The 20,838-nt window shown below is 47.5% G+C and overlaps 2 protein-coding genes across 2 annotated transcripts in view; both read left to right on the top strand.

The window, feature by feature from the left end:
* The window catches only part of LOC131271388 (serine-rich adhesin for platelets-like), a 32,698-nt gene extending 31,220 nt beyond the window's left edge, over positions 1-1,478 (top strand). Inside the window, exon 4 of the mRNA XM_058272801.1 lies at positions 1,214-1,478. Coding sequence (XP_058128784.1) covers positions 1,214-1,478 — 265 coding nt within the window. The remainder of the gene's footprint in view (positions 1-1,213) is intronic.
* Positions 1,479-1,677: 199 nt separating this feature from the next.
* LOC131258909 (G-box-binding factor-like) lies at positions 1,678-15,759 on the top strand. Its single transcript, XM_058260303.1, has 2 exons — positions 1,678-2,424; positions 15,059-15,759. Exon 1 carries the CDS (start codon positions 1,731-1,733, stop codon positions 2,229-2,231), a length of 501 nt encoding a protein of 166 aa, XP_058116286.1. The 5' UTR covers positions 1,678-1,730; the 3' UTR covers positions 2,232-2,424; positions 15,059-15,759.
* The last annotated feature ends 5,079 nt before the right edge of the window (positions 15,760-20,838 follow it).

The following is a 20,838-nucleotide window of genomic DNA, read 5'->3' as shown; positions in this document are numbered from 1 at the left end:
TTGGGTGCCTCGCTGCTTGCAGCTGAAGTACCTACATTGAGTGCACACGGAACTAGGAGGACGAATACTACTTGGGATTTGTAGGATTCGCTTCGCCACGAGTTTTCAACAGATGATTTTCAATGGCTTACGGACGAGGAATCAATTACTTTCTATTCATCCAGGTCTGACGTTAGTTGTGTTGCGTTAAAACTGCACACTTGAATACTGTAAAACCCAGGTCAATGATGAGCAACAGCACACATTTTTATGCTCCACAGATAATCACCGGAGTGTATGAACCATTGAATTGTCTAGCTTACTTTATTAAACCGTATTCTACCGTATCCGGATGCCTCGAAGAAGTTCTTTTTCCCACTCAAACCTAGCTTGTCGTTTTCTTCCTCTCCCCTGATACCAATAAGGTCAATTTTTCGCGCATACCAACGATAAAGTTAGGGTGCAGTTGTAGTGAATTCTTTAATTACTTTAACATGTATTTTCCATGTTTGTTGGTGTTGCCGCGACCATAAAAGGAGTGCTATCGTGTGTCGCCCAAGATTGGTGGATCGTAATCGAGAGACGTTTCACGATGTTGACATTCTCGCATGGTACGGCAAGAAGGGTGGGGTGGCCATTACTGCATCTCCAGTTGTGACCGAAATTGGCTGAAGATCATATAAACGCATGGAGAAACTTCTCGAGCAGCTAAGTACTAGAACCACCCGTGGAGCGTTGCGATAACAAACGAGCATGAGTATGTTTTCAGCATGGGAAAAGAAAACTTGTGAAGTTGTCGTTTTGACAAAGGAAGTAATAATGTTTTACATAAGCCCATATCAAAGTGCCTACAGCTAATGAGTTAAGTTTTTTTCAAGAATAGTCAATAATTCTGCCTTAACATTTGTTGTAGTCATTGAATCCTTCATTTCGGTATCTTATTGAATTTTGCAAAAATGCACAAAAGCTATCAAGGAAGTTATCTGCAAAAAACCATAAAAGGCTAGGAAATTCAGATGGTATGCTATAAATACGACTGACATCCAATTTAACCATCTGCAGGCTTGTTTATTATTCCAAATAGAACCGTTTTTTTTTGGATTATAGAATTGCCTACTTCCCTCTATCGATTGTTAACGTTGCTAAGCTTGAGAAACTTTTTGGAGATACATTTTCCCACCATAGGGATTAAGCACATGTTTCTCTAATGTGCATATGTTTATTTTCTTCACAGTGCCCAAAAAGGATTGGCCGCGGCCGCAGCGGTCGGGGGGGTAGGAGTTCCACCGGTTGGAGCGGGCGCTGGTAGCCTTTCGTTGACCGGCAGCAGCACATCTGGCAGCAGCAGCAGCAGCGGCGGCAGCAGTGCCGGTTCGGCCGGAGTTCCTGGTGCCGTCGGAGGAGCCGGGGGAGGAGGAGTAGGTGGTGGAGGCGGAGGCGGAGCAAACAGTTATCACAGTCCGTGGCAATGGACGACGATAACGGCCACGGGTGAATGACATTATGGGGCTCGTAAAGAGCCCGCTGTTGCTGGACCACAATCCCAAACGGTACCACTGAATCAACAGCACCATAGCAACTCCACGAACGCCGCTGGCGGCAGCAGCAGCAGCAGCAGCAGCAACAGCGGCAACACCAACAGCAGCAGCAGTAATACGCATAACAGCAACAACAGTAGTAGCACGAACATCAACAGCAGTAGCAACGGGGCCGGGAATGCCAACGCAACCAATCACGCGCTGGTGGATGCGATGGGTGCGTTCGCGACACCCTTCGGCAATAACCTTGGCAGCCTGTTGCAGCAGCAAAACCAGCAGCAAAGCCACCAGCAACAGCAACACCATCTGCAGCAACAGCAGCAGCAACAGCATCACCAACAGCAACAGCAGCAGCTTCACCATCACCATCAGACACAGCACCAGCAGCAGCAGCAGCACCATCAATCGCAGCAAGCGACGATGATGAACAATGCAGCACTCATGCAGCACCAGCAGCAGCAGCAGCAACAGCAACTCCAGCAGAGCCTTCACCATCAGCAGCAACAGCAGCAGCAGCAGCAGCAGCAACAACATCATCTGCTCCAGCAACAGCAGCAGCAACTTCATCAGCAGACTGGTACCGTTGGCGGTGGTAACAGTGGCGCCTCGGCACAACAACACCATCACTCGCTAGCGGCCGCCCAAAGTGCCGCCATGATGTCGCAGCGCAACCCGTTCGGATTTGATTTTAATCATTTCCAAAGCAACTACTAAACGAAGGCCTACTGCGTGCGCGAAAAAGCGAAACATCATCCTTCGAACCATTGGTAAACGGAGAAGACCGGGCAGCCATATCGTTAGGAAGAGTGCATCGGGCAAACGAAACGAAAAACCAACGCGAAATATAAACGGAGCAGATATCCTACTATCAGGCTTCGTGAGGGCAGGCTCCCGGATAGTTTGCCAGGTATGTACCGTAGTACCGAACGCGGAATTGCGTTTCCATTGTATGCGTACGACGACGGCAGGCAGGCAGGGCTGGCCTTTCCCATCCACGGGCCAAAAAGCGAACGGCAACCAGATTTGCTAGATCGGACGGAAGAAAGATAGCGTTGCGCGACAGACATCGCTACCGTATGTCATCCGGAGGGAATTTCATTTAGAATCTGCCATTCTTTTTTAAACTTATTTAACCACCTCTCTTACCCGTACACAGACACAAACTTTCATTGGGGGTGCACTCGGTGCCGTCCACACGTCAACAGTTCCTTCACCTGTGCCGTGCGGACAGCGCGGCCATTTTGAATGACCCGCGTAATTTTGCGGGTCGCCATGATGATGCGGCATGTTTTTCGGTTCCCATCGCGACATCTCTCTGGCAGCGCTTTAATAAAATCCCCTGCATGATGGTTCGTGGTTCGCAATTTGGTTTTTTCCAACTGCTTTTTGTTGATGCCTTGAGGTTTTTTTTTGCATATGGCGGCGAGGGTTAACAACAAGAGTCGACCGGGTGAAAGAGCTTCTGGGGTCGAGCTCGCGGTGGATGTACGGTGCCTTGATGGCAACCGGGGCGGTCTTCACGATTTTCCCATTAGTGTCAGTGCGCGCACGCCTGAAAGTTGCGAGCGCATCCGCCGCGGTTGGGTTTCGCCTGGAGGATGGGTTGATTTGTGCCAACCGAGTGGCCGTGCAATTATAGACCCGACTTGCCCGCAACCGCCATCGTCGTACCTTGCCACTGGCAACGGAGGTCGTCCCACCACCGTTTCGATCTCGCGCGGTGTTTCGGTGACGGCTTCAATTAGAGATGGGACACATCGTCAAATAATATGCGGGTTGCTGATTAGAAACCACCCGGCTGGTTCGCCCACCGCTGGGAGGCAAATGTGCACTTGCAGCCGCAATCATCCACCTCGCGTTAAACGCATCTTCTAACAGGGAGGCTTCTCTTCCTGCTAGGATCTGTGAAACCGCGTTCGATTTATTTTCGTCTCTGCTTTCCGGTTGGCGATGACTTCTTCGAAACTTCATCGATCGAAACGTTTGTTGCGTCTTTGAGGTTCTTTTCTTACTTGCCTTGTTGTTCACTAACCAAAGTTTACTTATTGTAGGAAGCTTCCAAAGGCAGGCGTAAGTGACATGTATTAATGGTGCAAGAAAATTGCCAACAATTAGTTGGAATCCATTTTAGGAAAAGTCACCTCAGATTTGAATCAATTGCCCATTGATTTCAGCAGAAATGTCGTCCTGGGTCCAAGCCGTATGCATCGATCCCAAACGTAACTTTGATGGTCCGGTCTTCAATCTCGGGCAGGACAAAAACAAGTTTAATTAGAAATCGGATAGATCCGGCGAGTTGATTGAAAGGCACGCGAACCCCGGGCACGAGGACCAGCTCGATGGCAAGGACGCGCACGGCGTGTGACAGTTTTCTATCGACGTTTCTTTTAGGGTTATATTTAAATGAAGCACCATTCAACTGTCCGCTCCTCCGGATGTGCTGGGATGGAAGTGAGACACAGAGGCTAGATGAAATTTTCGGTCCCCATCCGTGCGGAAGGTTGTGCAGAGGGCGGTTATTAATTTCCGAGACACCACCGAACCGAACCGGGGGACAGGCGAGAGAAAGAGAGAGAGCGGACCCGGCGACATTCAATTTTCCATTGTCCGGAAAAACCGCACGCAGCGAGATTCTAAACAAAAACCTTGAGCCAGCCTTCCTATCGCAGCGTCCCCCCGGCACACAAGGGTGAAGATTCCCGGGAATTTTCGGACCGGTTTCCGGACCGTGGTGTGTGGCGGGCCACGCATTTTGGGACCCGTGAAGAGATATAGCGAATAAAATAAGGCTTCAACCGGCAAGGCCGGAGGGGCAGGAGAGAAGCGCTGGTATGGGAGATGGATCTGACCGAATGGAAATTTTCGTATTTGCATTTTGCATCATCATGATGTTCCCGGGAAAATGGGGTAGCCAACGCATGGGCCTAAAATGTGCGTGTGTGTGTGCGCGTCAGGGCAAGGGCCAGCACTAGGTAGTTAATGCTTGGTGGTTGATTTTGCAAAGATCCCTCCGTCGCCACACCGGCCCCCCTCCCACGCCTGGCTTTCGTCATTATCGTGAGGTCCTGGGACTCGGTTCTCGCATCGACGTCGTCGTTGTCGTCGGTTATGTGGTTTGAGGTTACCGAGCCTACCCAGAATTCAAATGCAGCCTTCAATCGATCGGATTCTCTCCAGTGCGTCATCGTCGTCGTGGGTGGGTGCAGGGATCGCAACGTACCCCTCACACACCGATGCACACTGATCCCCACGGAAGGTCCCGCGTCCAACCACCCAACACCAACGAGTGCAGTGCGTGCTTTCATGCGAATAGGTATTAGATTCGCTCCTTCATCTCATCTCACGGCCGGTCGGGTAGCCATATTTACTTGCAATATATTATGTTTACCATTAAAACCGTCACCGACCGAGCGGACGAGCGAAGCGAAGCGAACGACGAACGTCCATCCGTACGTACGTGTACGGACAGTGGACCTCGCCAGGTACGCACTACTCCACCTTTGGAAATTAAGGCACGCCATGGCCCGGTGCGCGGTGCGGTTAGATCCTCCCCCTTTCTTCCGTCCACCTCGTGGCACCCGGGGATCAAAAACGACGCGTACACAGAATCCCGTCCGAAGTGGCTGGCTGGCTGGCTGGCTGGCTGGGCACAACGGTTGGCGAAAGAGGCTTCCCATTCTCTCCATCGCCATTAGTTTGTGCACGGCTACGGAAATATATGTATTGAGCTTTTGTGGCTAGGACAGGCTGCGGCCCGGTTCTGCACCGTGGAGCAGAAGGTAGAATGTAGAACCCCGCCGCCGCCGCCGCCGCTGCAGCGTCCCCCTCACGCCCCCTGCAACCGTTCTCGATATCATCTTTCCTTACGTCGCCCGACGTACCGTTGTTGTTGGTAAGCGGGGGTTTTTTGCCGGCGAACTCCCTGACCCGTTGGAGGGATGTATGTGTGTATGTGTGTGTTGGGCAGAGGCAGCACAATTAATGCAAGTTTGCATATGCACCTCCCTACGGGGTGCGCTTCTCTCAAATTTCCAATCCCGCGTGTGCGTGCGTGTGGTCCGTTCTTGTGCGTAGTTCAATTTCTAACGATCCACACACCCTCTTTTCCCTCCCAGGTGCTCACCTGTTCTATTCCAGCGCATCCAAACACAAACACACACATGGACCGTACCCACCTCTTACTGTCGGCAGCATCAGTATCGATGCTGGGCACCCAAACGGATTGGCAAAACCACAGCCACAGACCCTGGAGGAGGGTGGATGGGTTGGGTGGAAAACGGGCCGTTTGACCACCGAAAAAGGCCATTTACACGGAGAGCAGAGAAGCGAAACAAAAACGAATTGCTGCGGGGGGAGGAGGAGGCGTGGGGTTCAGTTCTGTTTCCGGTGCATCCTGAGAATGGGTGTGAGATGCTGTTGCTATTGTTGCCGCATACACTCACCCCACTCCCCATCTCCCTACCTCGGTTGACCAATTGCTTCATCTTTCCCCCACGTTTACGGTGCAGAAGAAAGAATTTTTGCAGTTTAAATCGAAAAATTGCTTCCCTAAAGGAGGGGGATGGTTGGGAAGAAAGTGAAGGATGCGTTGGTGGGGTACTGCATTTCCCGGCGGGATGGGGACGTTCAGGTAAAGGAGTATGGGACAACTGGTCCGCTTGTTCGTTCGTTAGCGATTCGTTTCTCGTTTCGCGCCTTTGGAGGGAAAATAAACATCCGCTTCCCATCCCTCGGCGCACACACGAGCCAGGATCCGGAACTGCGCTGGCCGTGCAAACACACACACAAGCACTCACAAACCGGCAGTAGAGCGCCCCATTTGGCACGCATACCGTTGCACGCATCTTCGCCCGGAAATCCTTGTCCCGCTCCGAACTTTACCGCCGACTCTTCTATGCATACGCACTTTCGTCGACGTCGTCGCCGTCGTCGTCGTACGGGAAAAAGGAACGGGCCTGCCCTTGCCAAAGGAAAACCGGAAGGGAGTACACTTGTGCGCGCGCGCGCTTACACACACACACACGCGATCGGTGCTATATGGTCGTTCTCGCTCTCCTCGTAAGCCACGAGCAGGTTTTTGGTGGGAAAAGAGAAAAAGAAAGGATGGCACGCCGCTGGCCACACCGGTAGGGGATGGTGGCACGCGTGGAGAATGCCCCGCCGGTGCCACACTATCCTTCCGCGTGCATGAAACGTCGTGGCACATACTGCTCTCTCATTGCACGTTTTGTAAACTGCAACGCACTGTTCCTCTGCTTACCTCCACCACGACGACGAGCGTGTCCTTTTACTTATATCGTGCCTGTGGAGATGGAAGAGCAGCGGCGGGCCGGAGGTGGCTGAAATGGGTTTTGGAAAATCATCGAACCCACAGGTTTCCACCACACGACGATATACCACCTACAAAGCGGAATCGGTGTCGAACAAACGCGCGCGCGGCCAAAACTTCGGGTAAAGCTCTCGAGTGAACTTTCGGAAGTCGGCCGTTCCTTCGTATCCCTGGATGGCAATGTACGTTTGTATACGTGTGTGTGTGTGTGTATGTATAATTCTACGATTTGGTTGTGTGCGTGATGGAGCCGTTGTTTGGGGATGCTTTCTTGGGTTTTACTTGTATTACTTCTGCAAGAGATGTACCAAATGGGGTTTTATGATAATGATATGGAAATAATTTCAAGATAATATTTAACATTTTCGGTCCAACCTGTCAAATTTAATGCCCAACGGAAGCTATATGTTATAATTTCTAGGTTTTTAATCTTAAATCGAAAAGATACAATCATTTATTCCTTCCTTTGCATTGAATAATGTTTCGGTAAGAGCGGTCTGTGTCAAAATTACATATTATGATTGTGGATTTTAATTTCCGAGCATTTCCAGTGTGTCCCAAATTGTTGTTAGCCGGATTTTATTTTTATTTCATTTTTTATTTTTCATTTAATGACACAACATTCCCTAGTGGGAGGACCAGGCCTCACTCCTAAGAGAGTCACTGTGACCGTAAGATCGTATATTGTAGATCGATGGTTAACGGTTCGTAATACCGGAGGATGACTCCGGTTCCAAGACTCGAGATTCTGTTACACACCTCTGGCGTGGAGTTGGCTCGCACTAGCGCTGCGCCTTGGACACCCATGGGATTTGATTCTCCGGAGTCTTTTGAACGAGGAAATCTTCTCTTTGACACCGTTTGGAACACTAATGATACGTCGATGATATTCTGCCTTATTAGTTGCCTGAAGTTACTGGTTGGTATTAATCGTAACCTTTAACATGCTAAATACAACGGAAAATTATATTTAATATTTTCACAAAGATGTATTAAACGCTAGAAACTGACTATAACTGAAAGCCGCACATTGGTGCATTTCAGTTTTATAATAATTGTTCAGAACACAACTCCCATAAATATACTTCTCACCAAATAACTCTCCATTTGTAAAACGATCCCACATTGAAATTCGGTGAATAATACATTCCGAAGGCATAGATGTTTTCTCCCAACGGTACATCACTGGCCGCCACGACTTGTTCGGTGCTCGTTAAAGGATAAAAGGCTGATTTTAATGATTGTGCCGTAGTCTGTGACGGGTGCTTTCGGAAAGCATACGTACACACAAACACACGCCCCAAAATTGCCAGTACGTACAGGCAAACATAAACTCACACGCCAGGCACAGCGCTAAACCGCAACGAACGTTTGGGCGATAAACTTGCCCAAATTTTCCTTCCCTCGCGCAAAGGATTCGCTGACGGTTGGCGCGCGCGTTCGGCCCCGGGTTTTCCAACCTCGTCGTGGCATTCCGCCGAGACGCAAAGCGCGCAGAGAGCGATGGAATGCTTGCTCCGTAAACTAACCTTGCTGCGAGCCTGCGAGAAGACGGAACGAGCGCCATTTTACAAGCGCGCTAAGGGCAAACAAGGACAGCTACAGGAAACGCGTGGACGTGGTGCAGTTTCCATGTTCCGCGCGCGACCAGATACGGAGCAGTGTGAACCATTAAAGTCATATGACAGAAAATCAATAATTCCGGAAGAGACGACGTCGACGACGACGACGACGACGACGATGACGACGACGAATGGCCCTTAAATCCTTTATGTACGGGGAAAATATTTGTCCCATCCGTATGGTAGACGCGGTGGTGCGGTGATATGCTGAGGGCTGCGGGAAAATGGTAGGGAAATCTATCCTTCAGCTCGCCTGACAGGTGACAGGTGGGGCCACGGGTTTTGCCCGATGCAAAAGGAATGAAATTGCGTTTCACTCACGATGATAATAAAGAGAGAGAAAAAAAACATATCAAGGATTCAAGCAACTTCTCAACGGTTGAAAAGGGAAAACGGACGGGGGGCGATGAAAATTTTCCACTTGATTTTCTTTTTGCTTGCGTTTGCTCTGTTTGTGCAAGTAAGCCCTCTTCTTGTTTTTTTTAGATAGTACGCTGGTTCCCACGGCACTTGAGAGCGCCACTTGTAAGCATTTTCCCACCCAAACCTAACGAAGGAAAACACTCCTTTGCAAAAAAAAGGGGGATCTGTTGTGACGAAAAAGAAACCCTGGGATCTTTTTCCCCCTTTTAAATCCTCCTCGAAGACTAGAATATCCTCGACCGGACACAGTTTCCTTCCACGTGTGTGCGTGTGGGTGGTTCTTGTACGATAATCCGTACCCCAACCCCTCTATAATCCCAAAGGAAGATCGTGCCAGATTGCCCACTCCGGCTCCGGGAAATTCGTTCATATTTGTCTACATCCCCTCGCTTTTAAGGGTGGTGGGAGGTGGATTGGTTTGTAAAAAGTGGGTGCGTATGGGTCACCCGTCTCCTGCCTTCCTCGCCGTCCCCAAACTGTCAGTGTCCTCTGCTTCCATCACCACCTTCCCTTTTCCCAGGGGAAGCGGGGGAGATTTGGAATTTTCCTAATGAAATTCTGAGCCCTGATTGGAAGAATGCCTTTGGGAATTTTAGTTTCGGGCGTGTGCGTATCCTGTCGTGCGGTCGATGGCCGTTTGGAATTCAAAACTAAACACACATATGCAGGGAAGAACCAACATTTGCGATAAGGCGCGCTTCAGAGAGATGTTACTTCTCCAAACAGTATATTTTCCAGCCTAAGTAAAGGGATGTAGGCGCTCTCCGTACGCACAAAGTACGGAACTCTTTCGCGTGCAGAATGGTCCCTTCTCTTAAAATTACAAGAAGCCCACTACCAACACGCAACCGAGTCACATCCACTGATCACTTGCCGCTGGTCATGATGGTCCCTGGAGGGACACGGAACTGAACACGCTCCGTAACAAAAATAGCTGCAATTATTACCGACACGCTAAATCTAGGTATTCCAGCTCGGCCAACCGAGGAATCGCAAAGCTTGATTCGGGACAATAGTCGGTGGTTGATGTTTTGTCATTAAAAGCAAATTAATGGTCAGCACTGGTTCATTCACTGCAGTGTTGGGAGGTCGAAGATGCGTGAGCTGGACAATTCGAGCTCTTGAGAAATTATTAAAAATGCCTTCTAAAACCATTGCTTGACCAACATTAGATTGCTGGAATGTGTTGGATTTTTCAAAGCAAATGGAATGGAATAGAAACAAGTTCCAAAATATGGCAGATATAAGTCCAAACTATAACAGAGGGTAAGTGCAGATTTTCCAGCTAAACCCTGTAACAATTTTACTGATTATAGGCAATGGCAATGGAAAATTGCGAAAACATCTTTTCTAATGATTGAATTCAGGATATTACTACTTTCATTTATAAATTTGTCGCTTAGTCCATTTCCCTTTTTAAACACTCGTCGTCTAACGTCCGCACAATTCATGGTGTTACAAGGCTTTACGACCGGCGTGTTTGCATCAGTATCTTCGCATCAGACCACCCTGTTTATGCACTTTCTTTTTTCTATATTAGAATATACGTACGTACAGCAAAACGCTCTGCGAAGTTTATTACATTCCATTGAATGTTTGTTTACATCCAGTATAATGTATGGCGGGTGTCATTTGACAGCGTCTACAGCACACCAAAATGATGTGAACGGATGCTTTTGGACTCCGTATGGGGTCTCCAGATGGCAAAGTGTTAAGTTAGTTCATGAACCGTGTTGTGTTCCACAAATAACACCTATAAAATCTACTAAACAGCAATAGTTTACCGGAAGCTTTTGCAATACCAAACTACGTGTTTATAATTCTGCGTGCGGGCTTGTTTTATGTTTTGTCTGCATATAAAATACGATTTCACCCGGGCGGTCGTTCGAATGCGGTGCGATCGAGTTTTTGGATTACCGCAAGTAGAGCGTACGAATGCCGTACCTCCCCCCCTTCCTACCTTTAACCTAACACAACCCCCCGCCTTCTGGTGAACCCCAACACACACCGGAGCTAGCCTTTCGGCAAATGTGTTTTCACGATTGCAAATTGTGCTATTTTCGGTTCTATAAATACTATGGTTTACGTCGTTGTTCGTGGGTTGTTTGTTTTCTTCTTGTGCTTCGGTAATGAATTTGGCGGAGACGTGAAATATCTTTTACTTCATCTGCCACCTTTCAAGTCACCTTTTCGCGAACGTCGGATGTGTGTTACCTTTTTTTCCGAAATGTATATGACCGTAAGTAGAGTAACCAAACCACACCACCAGAGGATCACCTCACGGTTGAGAAACATTTGCTGAGGATGAATAAAGATTCCAACGGGCATCGGATGAATAAGGGTTCAAATGGGTTGAAAACTAACGTTATATAATTTTTTTTAAATATTAAAACCAAACCAGATGATATAACTTAGAACTATTGGTTTTTCATAGATGTCTGAGCGTTCAGAATCAGCCTTCGGACTGACCAAATAAAAACAAAATGAGAATTAGCTTTGAAGTTCAGTTCGTTATGATGAAGTGAACAGTTTGTTTTTCACCCTCCTACCGTTTTAATGTTGGCAATAATTTAAGTTCAAAGTTCAATTATGTCTTAAGCCAACAACAACACTAAAATGTACTTAACATTCTTGAGTACGATCGGCGAACAAATGGAAACTGCTTCACCCACAAAAGGTGTTTTAATTGCAATTGTAAAGGACTGGAGAAACCCGACCAAACTGAACCAGACTGTAATCACTCGGAAAACCGAAAATCAACTATACCTCCCCTACCGTGCTTGACTGTTTTCATCGATCAGATCTATTGCTTCGGCGTTCGCTACTTTTCAATCCAAGTCTAGCGATGGTGGCAGTAAACAACAACCAAAAAACAAAAAGTATTTGACATGATCTGCCGGCAGGGGAGAACAGCGTAACAGGAAAGCTTGTACGGGATTGTACTAATGGTGTAACTACGATGTGATTTTTTTTCTTTAACTTTTTTGTTGCTATTCAATTTTTCCCTTTCCGCCCGAGGAAGCGATTAATCTTTCTCATCTGCACTTTTCAATAATGATAAATGTATATGCTGCTTGCATATGCGGAATCGATTTTCCCTTTACCCCACCGCGTTCTAGTGGACGCGGATAGGTGGTGCGGAAGTAAAAATGGGGGTTACGCTTGACGTTAAAATGCCATTCCGGGAATGTACAGTTTCCTTCCATCCTTTGGGGAGAAGAAGGGGTACGTGAGCTCCGATGCTTGCGGTGTAATTTTATAGATAACATTTTTTGTTGTTGTGAAATAGTTTTGAAAAATGTGAACGATCCATCATCATCATGATGATGACGATGATGAGAAGCGTACCTCAAGCTCGCACACGTTTGCGAATGTGCTTGACAAGCACGCTGGAAAATTGCACGATGACTAGCAGGAACCGTTCGGGAATGTTTCTTGTACCGCATGATGATTTCATAAATTTAAAATGGCAACATTTAAAGCATCTCATGCTGGCGCTTGTATGCTTTCCTTACGACTCCGTAGAATGTTTGTGGCGATTTCAACGAGTTTTCCCCCTTCTACGAGAGCGAGGCATGCCTCTATATAGATCCATTATTGAACTGGGGAAAAGAATTTTCTCAAGACCCCCCCGCCCGTTTGGTTGACGGACGTTTACACGAAGGCACCATGTTCGGCATCAAATGTTTCTTTCCAACCGTCGCTGCTAATTGCGAGCATCAATCAAACTGGTGGGCATAAAAAAAGTGCAATGCGATACACTGTAGAGAAACAGTAGAAGGCAAAACAAATAGCTGCAGTAAACAGTTGCAAATAAAAATGGTAAATTCAACGTATCAAACAACCCTTTCCTGGGGGTGGGTGCTAGTTCTTGATCTCCGTTTGTTGCAAGCTATATATCCCATCGTTTGCTCACGTGGCAAACGGTCCGTCTCCTTCCCTAGGTGGAGCCCTTTAAGTACCGAAAGCCTGGCAAAATAATTGATTGCTCTAATGAAAATAAATAGCGACGTAATTAATCATTTTGTGTTCAATCATAAATTTTCCAAGTTTTACCCTTCCCCCGCAAGGTGGTGGTGGAGGAGTTTCCAGTTTTTATGCAACAGATTTTCATTGTTTTCACCCCTTTCACTTAGAGTTTGTAATTTTCCAAAGGCAAGGAGTGCAGTGAATCTCCTTCTAGCTCATTTTGCTCCTTTAAGAGGTTTTTCTGATATTATACTTTGCGTTGTGCTGTTGGGAAAATGAACGTTTTTAGTTTTAGTTTTTCTTTTACAATATGTGAAGATTGAACCTTACCGGTTTGAGTGCAATCCTGAGAAAGGGATCTTGTTCCTTTATCCAACGGGTTGACCAGCTTCGGATATCCGTGCAAAAGCCGTTTTAGCTGGAAAGATTTAGGATACAATCTTTTTTGTACAACGTTATTCGTTAAAATTTGCCCTCGTAATTGGAAGGGAATGTAATTTGCAAACAATAATACGAAAGAATTACAAAACCGTCTACGAGACAAGTACAGGCTCTTTTCAAGCCAAACCCTTCCCAGTTCTTCCTCGAACCGGTTGGACGAGGATGGCAATTTGTTTCGAATGAACCAGTAAAGACTTTGTTGCCAGCGTTACGTAAGCGCCTTAGTACGGGTTCCTGGAACCAAAGGGAAGCACCTATCATCCTTCTATCCCGGGGGTAGAAGATGGCGTCGCTTCACGTTGGAAGATGTACCTTTTTTTTTCTAGTCCCCCTCCCCCCTCCCACTTGTATTGGGTTTGGAATCGAAAGTATCGGAAGCCATGCTTTCCTAGTATACGTTACTACGGTGGAGGAAAAGAAGGAACCCAGGAGCGGAATGCGGGTTGCGTCCTGACACGTGATCGATTGGAAGTTGTAAATAAATATATGTACTAAATGGGTGAAATAGAAAACCAAAAAAAAAAAACCGGAACACAAACGATCGATAAAAGCACTTCAGCGAGAAGAACTCAAGACTCCATTATACGATTGGGTCTGTGCTCGTCATTCGCTGTCGGAAACGCGGGAAGGGTGTGTGTGTGTGTGTGTGTGTGTGTGAAGATGTTGTCCTGTTGGCGCATTTGCTTTCTGCCTCGCCACGTGGACCACCACCAAGTGGTCGTCACCCGCCAAACGCGCAGCGACTTGGCCGCCCGGGATGGAAGGATTTTATCAGTCCCCCTTCCCAACGAAGGACGTCGTACTTTCAAACCGCACCACGGGGTCTTATAATTGGGTCTGTAACATTCTTCGCAGCCGTATGACAACGAAATGGGAAAGTTTTCGCGAGAAATTCGACGAACCGGGAACCGGGAAAGGGAGCTTACTGTCCGTTCCGTTCAAGGGTTTTCTCCCCGCTCCCAACCAAAAAAAAAAACTTTCCACATTGTTTCCACACAAACCCGGCTCAGTTCCGGTCGAACGCCGCGCGCACTTGCGGAAGGAATGTGCCCACAATTAGCCCTCAGGCCCTGGGAGTTTTCGTCCGGTTCGTCCCTCCCCCCCCTGGTGGAAGGGAAAAACATCCTTTTTCCGAAAAGGGGAGGCTTCCGAATCCCGAGCCCGAGCAGTTCTTTGTTAGGACGGTTCGGTCGCTTGTCTGTTCCAACAAACACAAAACCTGTTCGTACGAACATTCGAACGTGTTGCTTCAGGTTGAACTTTTCCGGGGGTAGTTGTGATGAGGGGCAGGGTGAAAAGGCGGCCGGCGCAGGAGGTAGGGTTATGGGTAAAGCAATCATTATCGTAACCACAACATTCGGCCACGGAAATTTGGCACCGACGACGACAACGTGCCCTGGAATATGTGAGTTTAGTAGCGACCGGTAATGGATTGTATTGTTGGTGACAATTGTTGGGCCCAGTTGGTGAATGTGGTTTAGGGACGGATACATAATTCGAACTATAATTTGGAAGAAGAACATGCCCTCGGGTACACATGTTCACACTTGCACACTCCATACTTATCCATTATTGACTAGTTTATTTTTTGCATCTTCCATGGACATGAATGTGTGGATTGAACCGAACTAATATTAACCGAACGTTGCAAATTAAACGCCAAAGCCTTCGTCGAAGCCGGATTGACATCGCATTTTGATTGGGTTCGCTCGTAAACTAACGGTGGTTTTCTTGTTTTTATTTTGTTTCGATTTTAGGGATCAGTTTTACGTTCCACTCGAGTTGAAGCCATTCCATCATGCGGGGCCCCGCTGTGACAGACTTCCATCTTGGGAAACAGGACGCGCTGTTCCGGGGCTTAACCCACCATCAATAAGTGCAAACAGGAGCGTGCGTTAGATTGCACCCAAAACCGAACCTAAATCCCCTACCCTCCGAAAGCTCGAAGGGGATGATAACAAGCCAGAAGATAAAGAAAGCGGAGAACAGCGAAGAGAAGCTTTGGTTCTTGTGTAGTTCTGGTTCGGTGATGGTAATGCTGGTGCTGGCGTTGCTTTCACCCAACGTTACCACAGCCGCCGGCTCGGGGAGCGACAAATAATTCCCAGAAATGGTGTGCCCGAAACATAAACGAACGGACGTGCGCGCGCAACAACACCACCGAACAGCAACGCAGCGTAAACCAAACCAAACAAACGAGTGTACGAACGGCACGAACCGCGAGTTCTTGCGAGCTGGTGTGGCCACGGATACAGGCCACCAACCCTCCTACTCACCGCAGCGGACACGCACTCCATCGAGCGGACCGAACTCCTGGAGGTGGGCATGGAGCTGCGCGCGCTTCCCGGCAAGCGGTATCCACAACCCCGTACATACACCAGCTCCAGTTAACTCCAGGCATCATAAGGACAGCCTCACCGCGCGCGATGCAGCTTTTTCGAAGCGAACCAGCACATCTCCACCCTTGCCGACGAACCAAAGTATTTTCGCCATCGAAACGTCGTCCGTGTTGTGTCGTTAGTGTCGAAATTGAAACCACCCACTTCCCATTCCCCTTCGCCCACGGCACGGGTTTGGTTTCCTCCTCCTACCTCTTTTTGCGCGGGCTCCCAAAAACAACCTTTTCGATCTTGAAACTGTTTGTGTATGTGTGCCCGGGTGTATGTTTTCGATGCATCCGCAAATCGAAATTGCATCGATGCAACCGGGCCCGGAATGGGGAGAACCTTTGCGTTCGCCCCATCCGGTTCATCAAACACGGCCCTCGTTGCCCTTCTCCCGGGGAGAGGGTCATGTCAGACTTAATGCACTACTCGGTATAGTGCACGCACGCACACACACACATACACACACGATGGATGCGGCCAAAGAAAGGGGAATGCTTGGAATGGATTATTTAGGAGGCATACGGCGGGAAGGAAGGTGCTTTGCAGATTCCGCGCTTGCCGATGTTCAATCAAAATGTGTCCTCTTTCTCTCTCTCACTCTTTCGCTTACCCACCCTGTTCCGATATATGTTTTTGATAACCAATATGTGTTGTGGTAAGGAAAACGGGGGAGAAGGCGCGGATTGGTCCATCCGGAGGGTTTGGAAGCCGATCGTCATCTTTCATCTAGTGTAAATTCAACTTCAGAATGTGCATCGCCGAAGCGATGATGTTGTGCCTGCGCCGAGAAGTTGGGAGGTTTCCCTTTCAGAGCATGGCAACGATGATGATGATGATGACGAACGTTGGCGTATGGGGTTTCGGATAACAGCACTAGCGCCACTAGCCCTAGCAACAAGGACTGCTTGGCTGTGTGTGAAGCAGAAAGATACACACAATTCCATCAACCATCAAAAGCAACAGCAAAACAAACACAATCGACCGAACGACGACCGAAATCCCACCTCCCGCGTGGCTTGAACGACACGAATCGCGCGATTCTAATATCCTACCCCCTCCACCCTCACCCCCCGATATATCCCATTTGGGACAACTAAATGCAAACCCGCTTCTCCCTCAAGTGCCTGTGTCCCAAACTATTTGTCCTTCTTTGGCAAACGAACGATGCACCCGTATTCGAGACGCACCCCCGGGGTGGACGGAGGGTATGCCGATCGTTCGGGGGGAGATACACAGGCACAAACAATCAGGGACCAACTATCCGGCCAAACCTTCTCCTCTGGCCACCACCGGCGGTTCCTTCGCTGTCCATTAGTTTGGGATAAAGAGCCCACAACGTTAATGTATGACATGCGGGTTTATCCCGTGTCTTGTGTTCGGGGAGCTTAAGCTTTATCCTGGCGTTTGTTATCGTGCCAGGTGGGGGAGGGGAGACGGTAAAGGGACACATACACACGTATCGAGGCAGTCTATTGCATGTATTACCCGCGAGGTTGTTTTGTTAAAGTCTTCAACTCCCCCCCTCTTTTTTCACACGATCCCCGCTTTTCGGCTCGATGCAACAACATCTCCTCTCCCTTGCGAGAAGAAGATCTCGATCCCGAAACAACAACAACAACAACCTTTCGCGAAAATCCCCTTTTTGGCGGACATGCGCGCTTCCAAGCGCGAGACGACAAAGGCTCCGGCCTGCGAAGAAAACAGTTCGCCTGCACGAGCGACGAAATCCTCGGGAGGAAAGCGAGCTCGGAGGACCTGGACGTGGAGACAGGTTGAAAGCTTTTCGCACGCACAGTCCTCGGCCCCCTCAAGCCCTTGCGTCCTTGCGTGATCTCGGGAAAGTTGTTCGAACGGATCAGATGGCGAATCACGATATATGGAAAGCTTTCTTTCATGTGTGTTCCCAAGCCACGTGTAACCGCACCACGTGCACTCGGTGCAGTTTTCCCCCCTCCCCCTAGGCTAAGGGGGACGACCAAGGGCACTTTCCTTGCCCTCCTCATCGGTGGAAAAGCTTCTAACGGGATCGTGTTTTTCTTTTAGCTTGCAGCTTCCAGGTCACAAGCGAGCTTTGTGCAGAACGTGTGCTGACGCCAACCCGTGTACTGGATGGAAGCGCACCAGTGGTGAAACTCTCGAATCGACAAGTGTCCTTTTGTTTACCTCTACCCTCCCCTTCCCTCATACATACACACATATATGTGAGCGCCACAGTTACTCTGTTGATTGATGGCGAAGTTCTTTGACAAGCACTTTGGCCGAGCGTGTGTACAGTTGAAGTGGGAAATGCGCACTAGGGGGAGAGGGACAGAGTGACCCGGAAACGCAGGGTTTCAAATAATTGGGAAAACTCACGGGACGGGTGGGGCAAGTGGAAGGTTGTTTCGGTGTTGGGGAGGGGAGGGTATGCCCTCGGGGCAGCCAATCGAAATTCGCAATGCGAAACGAATCGTACTCGAGTGCGCGCTTTGCAGGCTTCTTTCCCATGGACTGCACTCTTACATAAATTCAATAAATTCTGCTCACATCTCACACTGTGGGGGCGATGTTCGAATTTGTGTAGTTTCTTGTGCTTCGAGTTTTTGTTTTGTTTTCTTTTCCGATTGCTGTAAACCCCCAGAGGTGTGAGTGGAAAAATGTATAACATTATGCAAAATGGGAAATGGGGATTCGCGGGAAAAAGCAACACTCGCATTCCATCATCCACTTCAAACCATCCATCGTTTCTTTCCCTATCGCCGAAAGACGATGTACTTGTGGACAACACGTTGTTCATGTTGTACATGTTTTAGATGAAAACAACATGCTCTTCTACCGGTTGTCACATTACTTGAAATGTGTGTTTGTGTGTGTATGGCTGTGTTTGGTTGTGTTAAGTTATTGATTTTCCGATAAACTGCGACACAAGCACGCCCGTTACATTGTTCGCTGACCCCTCAAAAGAAATGGTTCCCCCAGTGCCTCCGAGGGAGCAAATGTAAACAAAATTAAACTTAATTGATGGTGAAGCACTAATTGACATCCGGCCGGGGGTTTTTTTTTTGGTGCCAAGCGCGCGCATACCGGGATTCGAATATGTTGAAACATTCTCACTGGGAAACAATGACCAACGCGCGCAACGTGTTCGAATAACGCCATCTTTCCTTTTTTTTTCTCTGTCCACGATCTGCTAGGGATAGGTTTTGTGTCGGACGAACGAAAAAAAAGAAGAAAATTGTCAAGTGAAAGGAGAGAAAACGTATCACAAATGAAACATGGACGAAAGACAAAAATAATCAAAATTAGAAAACAAAATGTATAAATAGTAAAATTGTTCACTTACGGTCGACTGCGATGATGAAGAATGGGCCGATAGTATTAAAAGGAATGGCAAACCATACAAAACCCTTCGCGAAAAGGAACTAGAAAAGCGGCACAAAGGTGAACGATAAGACATGTACAAAAGGAAGCAAACAAGTCAAAAAGCTAGTCCTTGTTGATGGGCGTGTGTGTGTTTTTTGTGGGCTAATGTAAATAGGAGAAGAGAAAAAAAAGAGAACACACGCCACAACGTTCCGAAGCACGGACACAGGGAAGCAGGGAAAACGAAAATCGTCAAAGTACTAGAGTGTAAATGTGTTCGGTAGAGAGAATAACGAAGGGCTAACCCTAAAACCGAGCGCGGAAAATCTGGTAAGCTTTCGGCACGTAGTACCCGTACAGTAAGCTATCAACATACGGGAAGCTACCGGGAGCGATTATAAGAGAAAATTCCAAATAAACACGTAAACATTTGTTAGGTGAAGTTTTAGGTCAAATTTACATGTGTGAATCAACAAACACGACCGGAAGAGACGGGAGACGCCAATAGTCAACATGTCAAAGACAGAATCGAAAGCAAGTTTAATAAAACAAGCGGGAAACATTTCTACTCGCTTCTTACGAGAGCAAAGTGAAGCATAGTGGCAAACAACAAAAAAAAACTAGACCAAATAGAAACGTTGTATGTAAATAATTGGCATCCATTTGATATAGGTTTTATTTCGATTCGATTCCACGAGCGGTTGAAATTGTTGGGAAAAATTGAAGTGATCTGGTTAGAGAGTCGAACAGCGGAGGAACACAAACGGGGAAAGGTTGATGTTATCTTTAGTGCTTTCAATATGTTTCCCTTTTCCCCCCTGCAGCGGTACGCTTCTGTTGTTATCATGGTTCTCAGTTGGAACCACTTTCATGAATGTCATGTTTTCAGTAAAAATCTACGTTACTCTACTACGCATCGCTAAGGGGGTTTTAGTTATCGATTTTATTCAACACAAACGATAAGATTTCCAATGATTTTTCCTTCCTCGTGTAAGCTTGTTATAATTCTTAGACTGAAACGTATAGAAGAGGAGGTGGTGCAAAGTGGTGCAGGGAGAAGAAACAGCGACAGGCAACAGTGCAACAATGACGGCTAGAGCAAGAAACAGACATCATAAGCCTAATGATTAGTATCCAAAAAATGAATAAGAATAAAAAATTACCATCGAATGCAGGCCGGGGCGGACGGCGGAAATAGCAGAAAAAGATTTAATCTAAACCTGTTTCTAGTGAATTTAGCAGTAGTTAAAGTAAAATTTTAACACAAACCACCACCACCACCAATTCCGCAAAAAAAAAACCGAAGGCCCGCAGGTCCCTTCGAGACACATACCTTAGCTGTGTAAAATGTAGGAAAAACGATGTAAAAGGGAAAACGGAATAGTTTTCTCGTGGTTCAAACCGAGCTCTAGTACCATGTGTAGATGATGTACGTGTGTGTAGGTATGTATGTATGCGTAGCGCAAAAAACTACCAAATATTCAATCTCTCAACACCCCCCACAAATCCCTCCCCCCCGATCCCTACGAGATGAGGAAAGCGAAAGAGATGAACAATGTTTTCCGCACTACAGGAAGAGGCAAAATGCAAAGAATTGCCTGAATATCCTCCTAAGGCTTGCGAAAGGAAATGACTGGCAATGGGGAAGGGTCGGAAAGACACTTGCTAAGAGTTGCGAGGGATTACACACGAAGTCGTATATAAGTATAACAATTTGTTTTTAATTTTAACGAACTGTGATGTAAAAACATATTTATTTATATTTAAACAATCTATATAGATACGAATCAATCTCGCAGGAAGATAAA

The sequence above is a fragment of the Anopheles coustani genome, chromosome 3, assembly GCF_943734705.1.
Source record: "Anopheles coustani chromosome 3, idAnoCousDA_361_x.2, whole genome shotgun sequence".
In the NCBI taxonomy this organism is placed as follows: Eukaryota; Metazoa; Arthropoda; class Insecta; order Diptera; family Culicidae; genus Anopheles; species Anopheles coustani.
This window is presented reverse-complemented; position numbering and strand designations above follow the sequence as displayed.

Bases quoted from the DNA above. Each gene is read 5' to 3' on its own strand.
- LOC131258909 (XM_058260303.1), top strand. From the start codon at position 1,731: ATGGGTGCGTTCGCGACACCCTTCGGCAATAACCTTGGCAGCCTGTTG.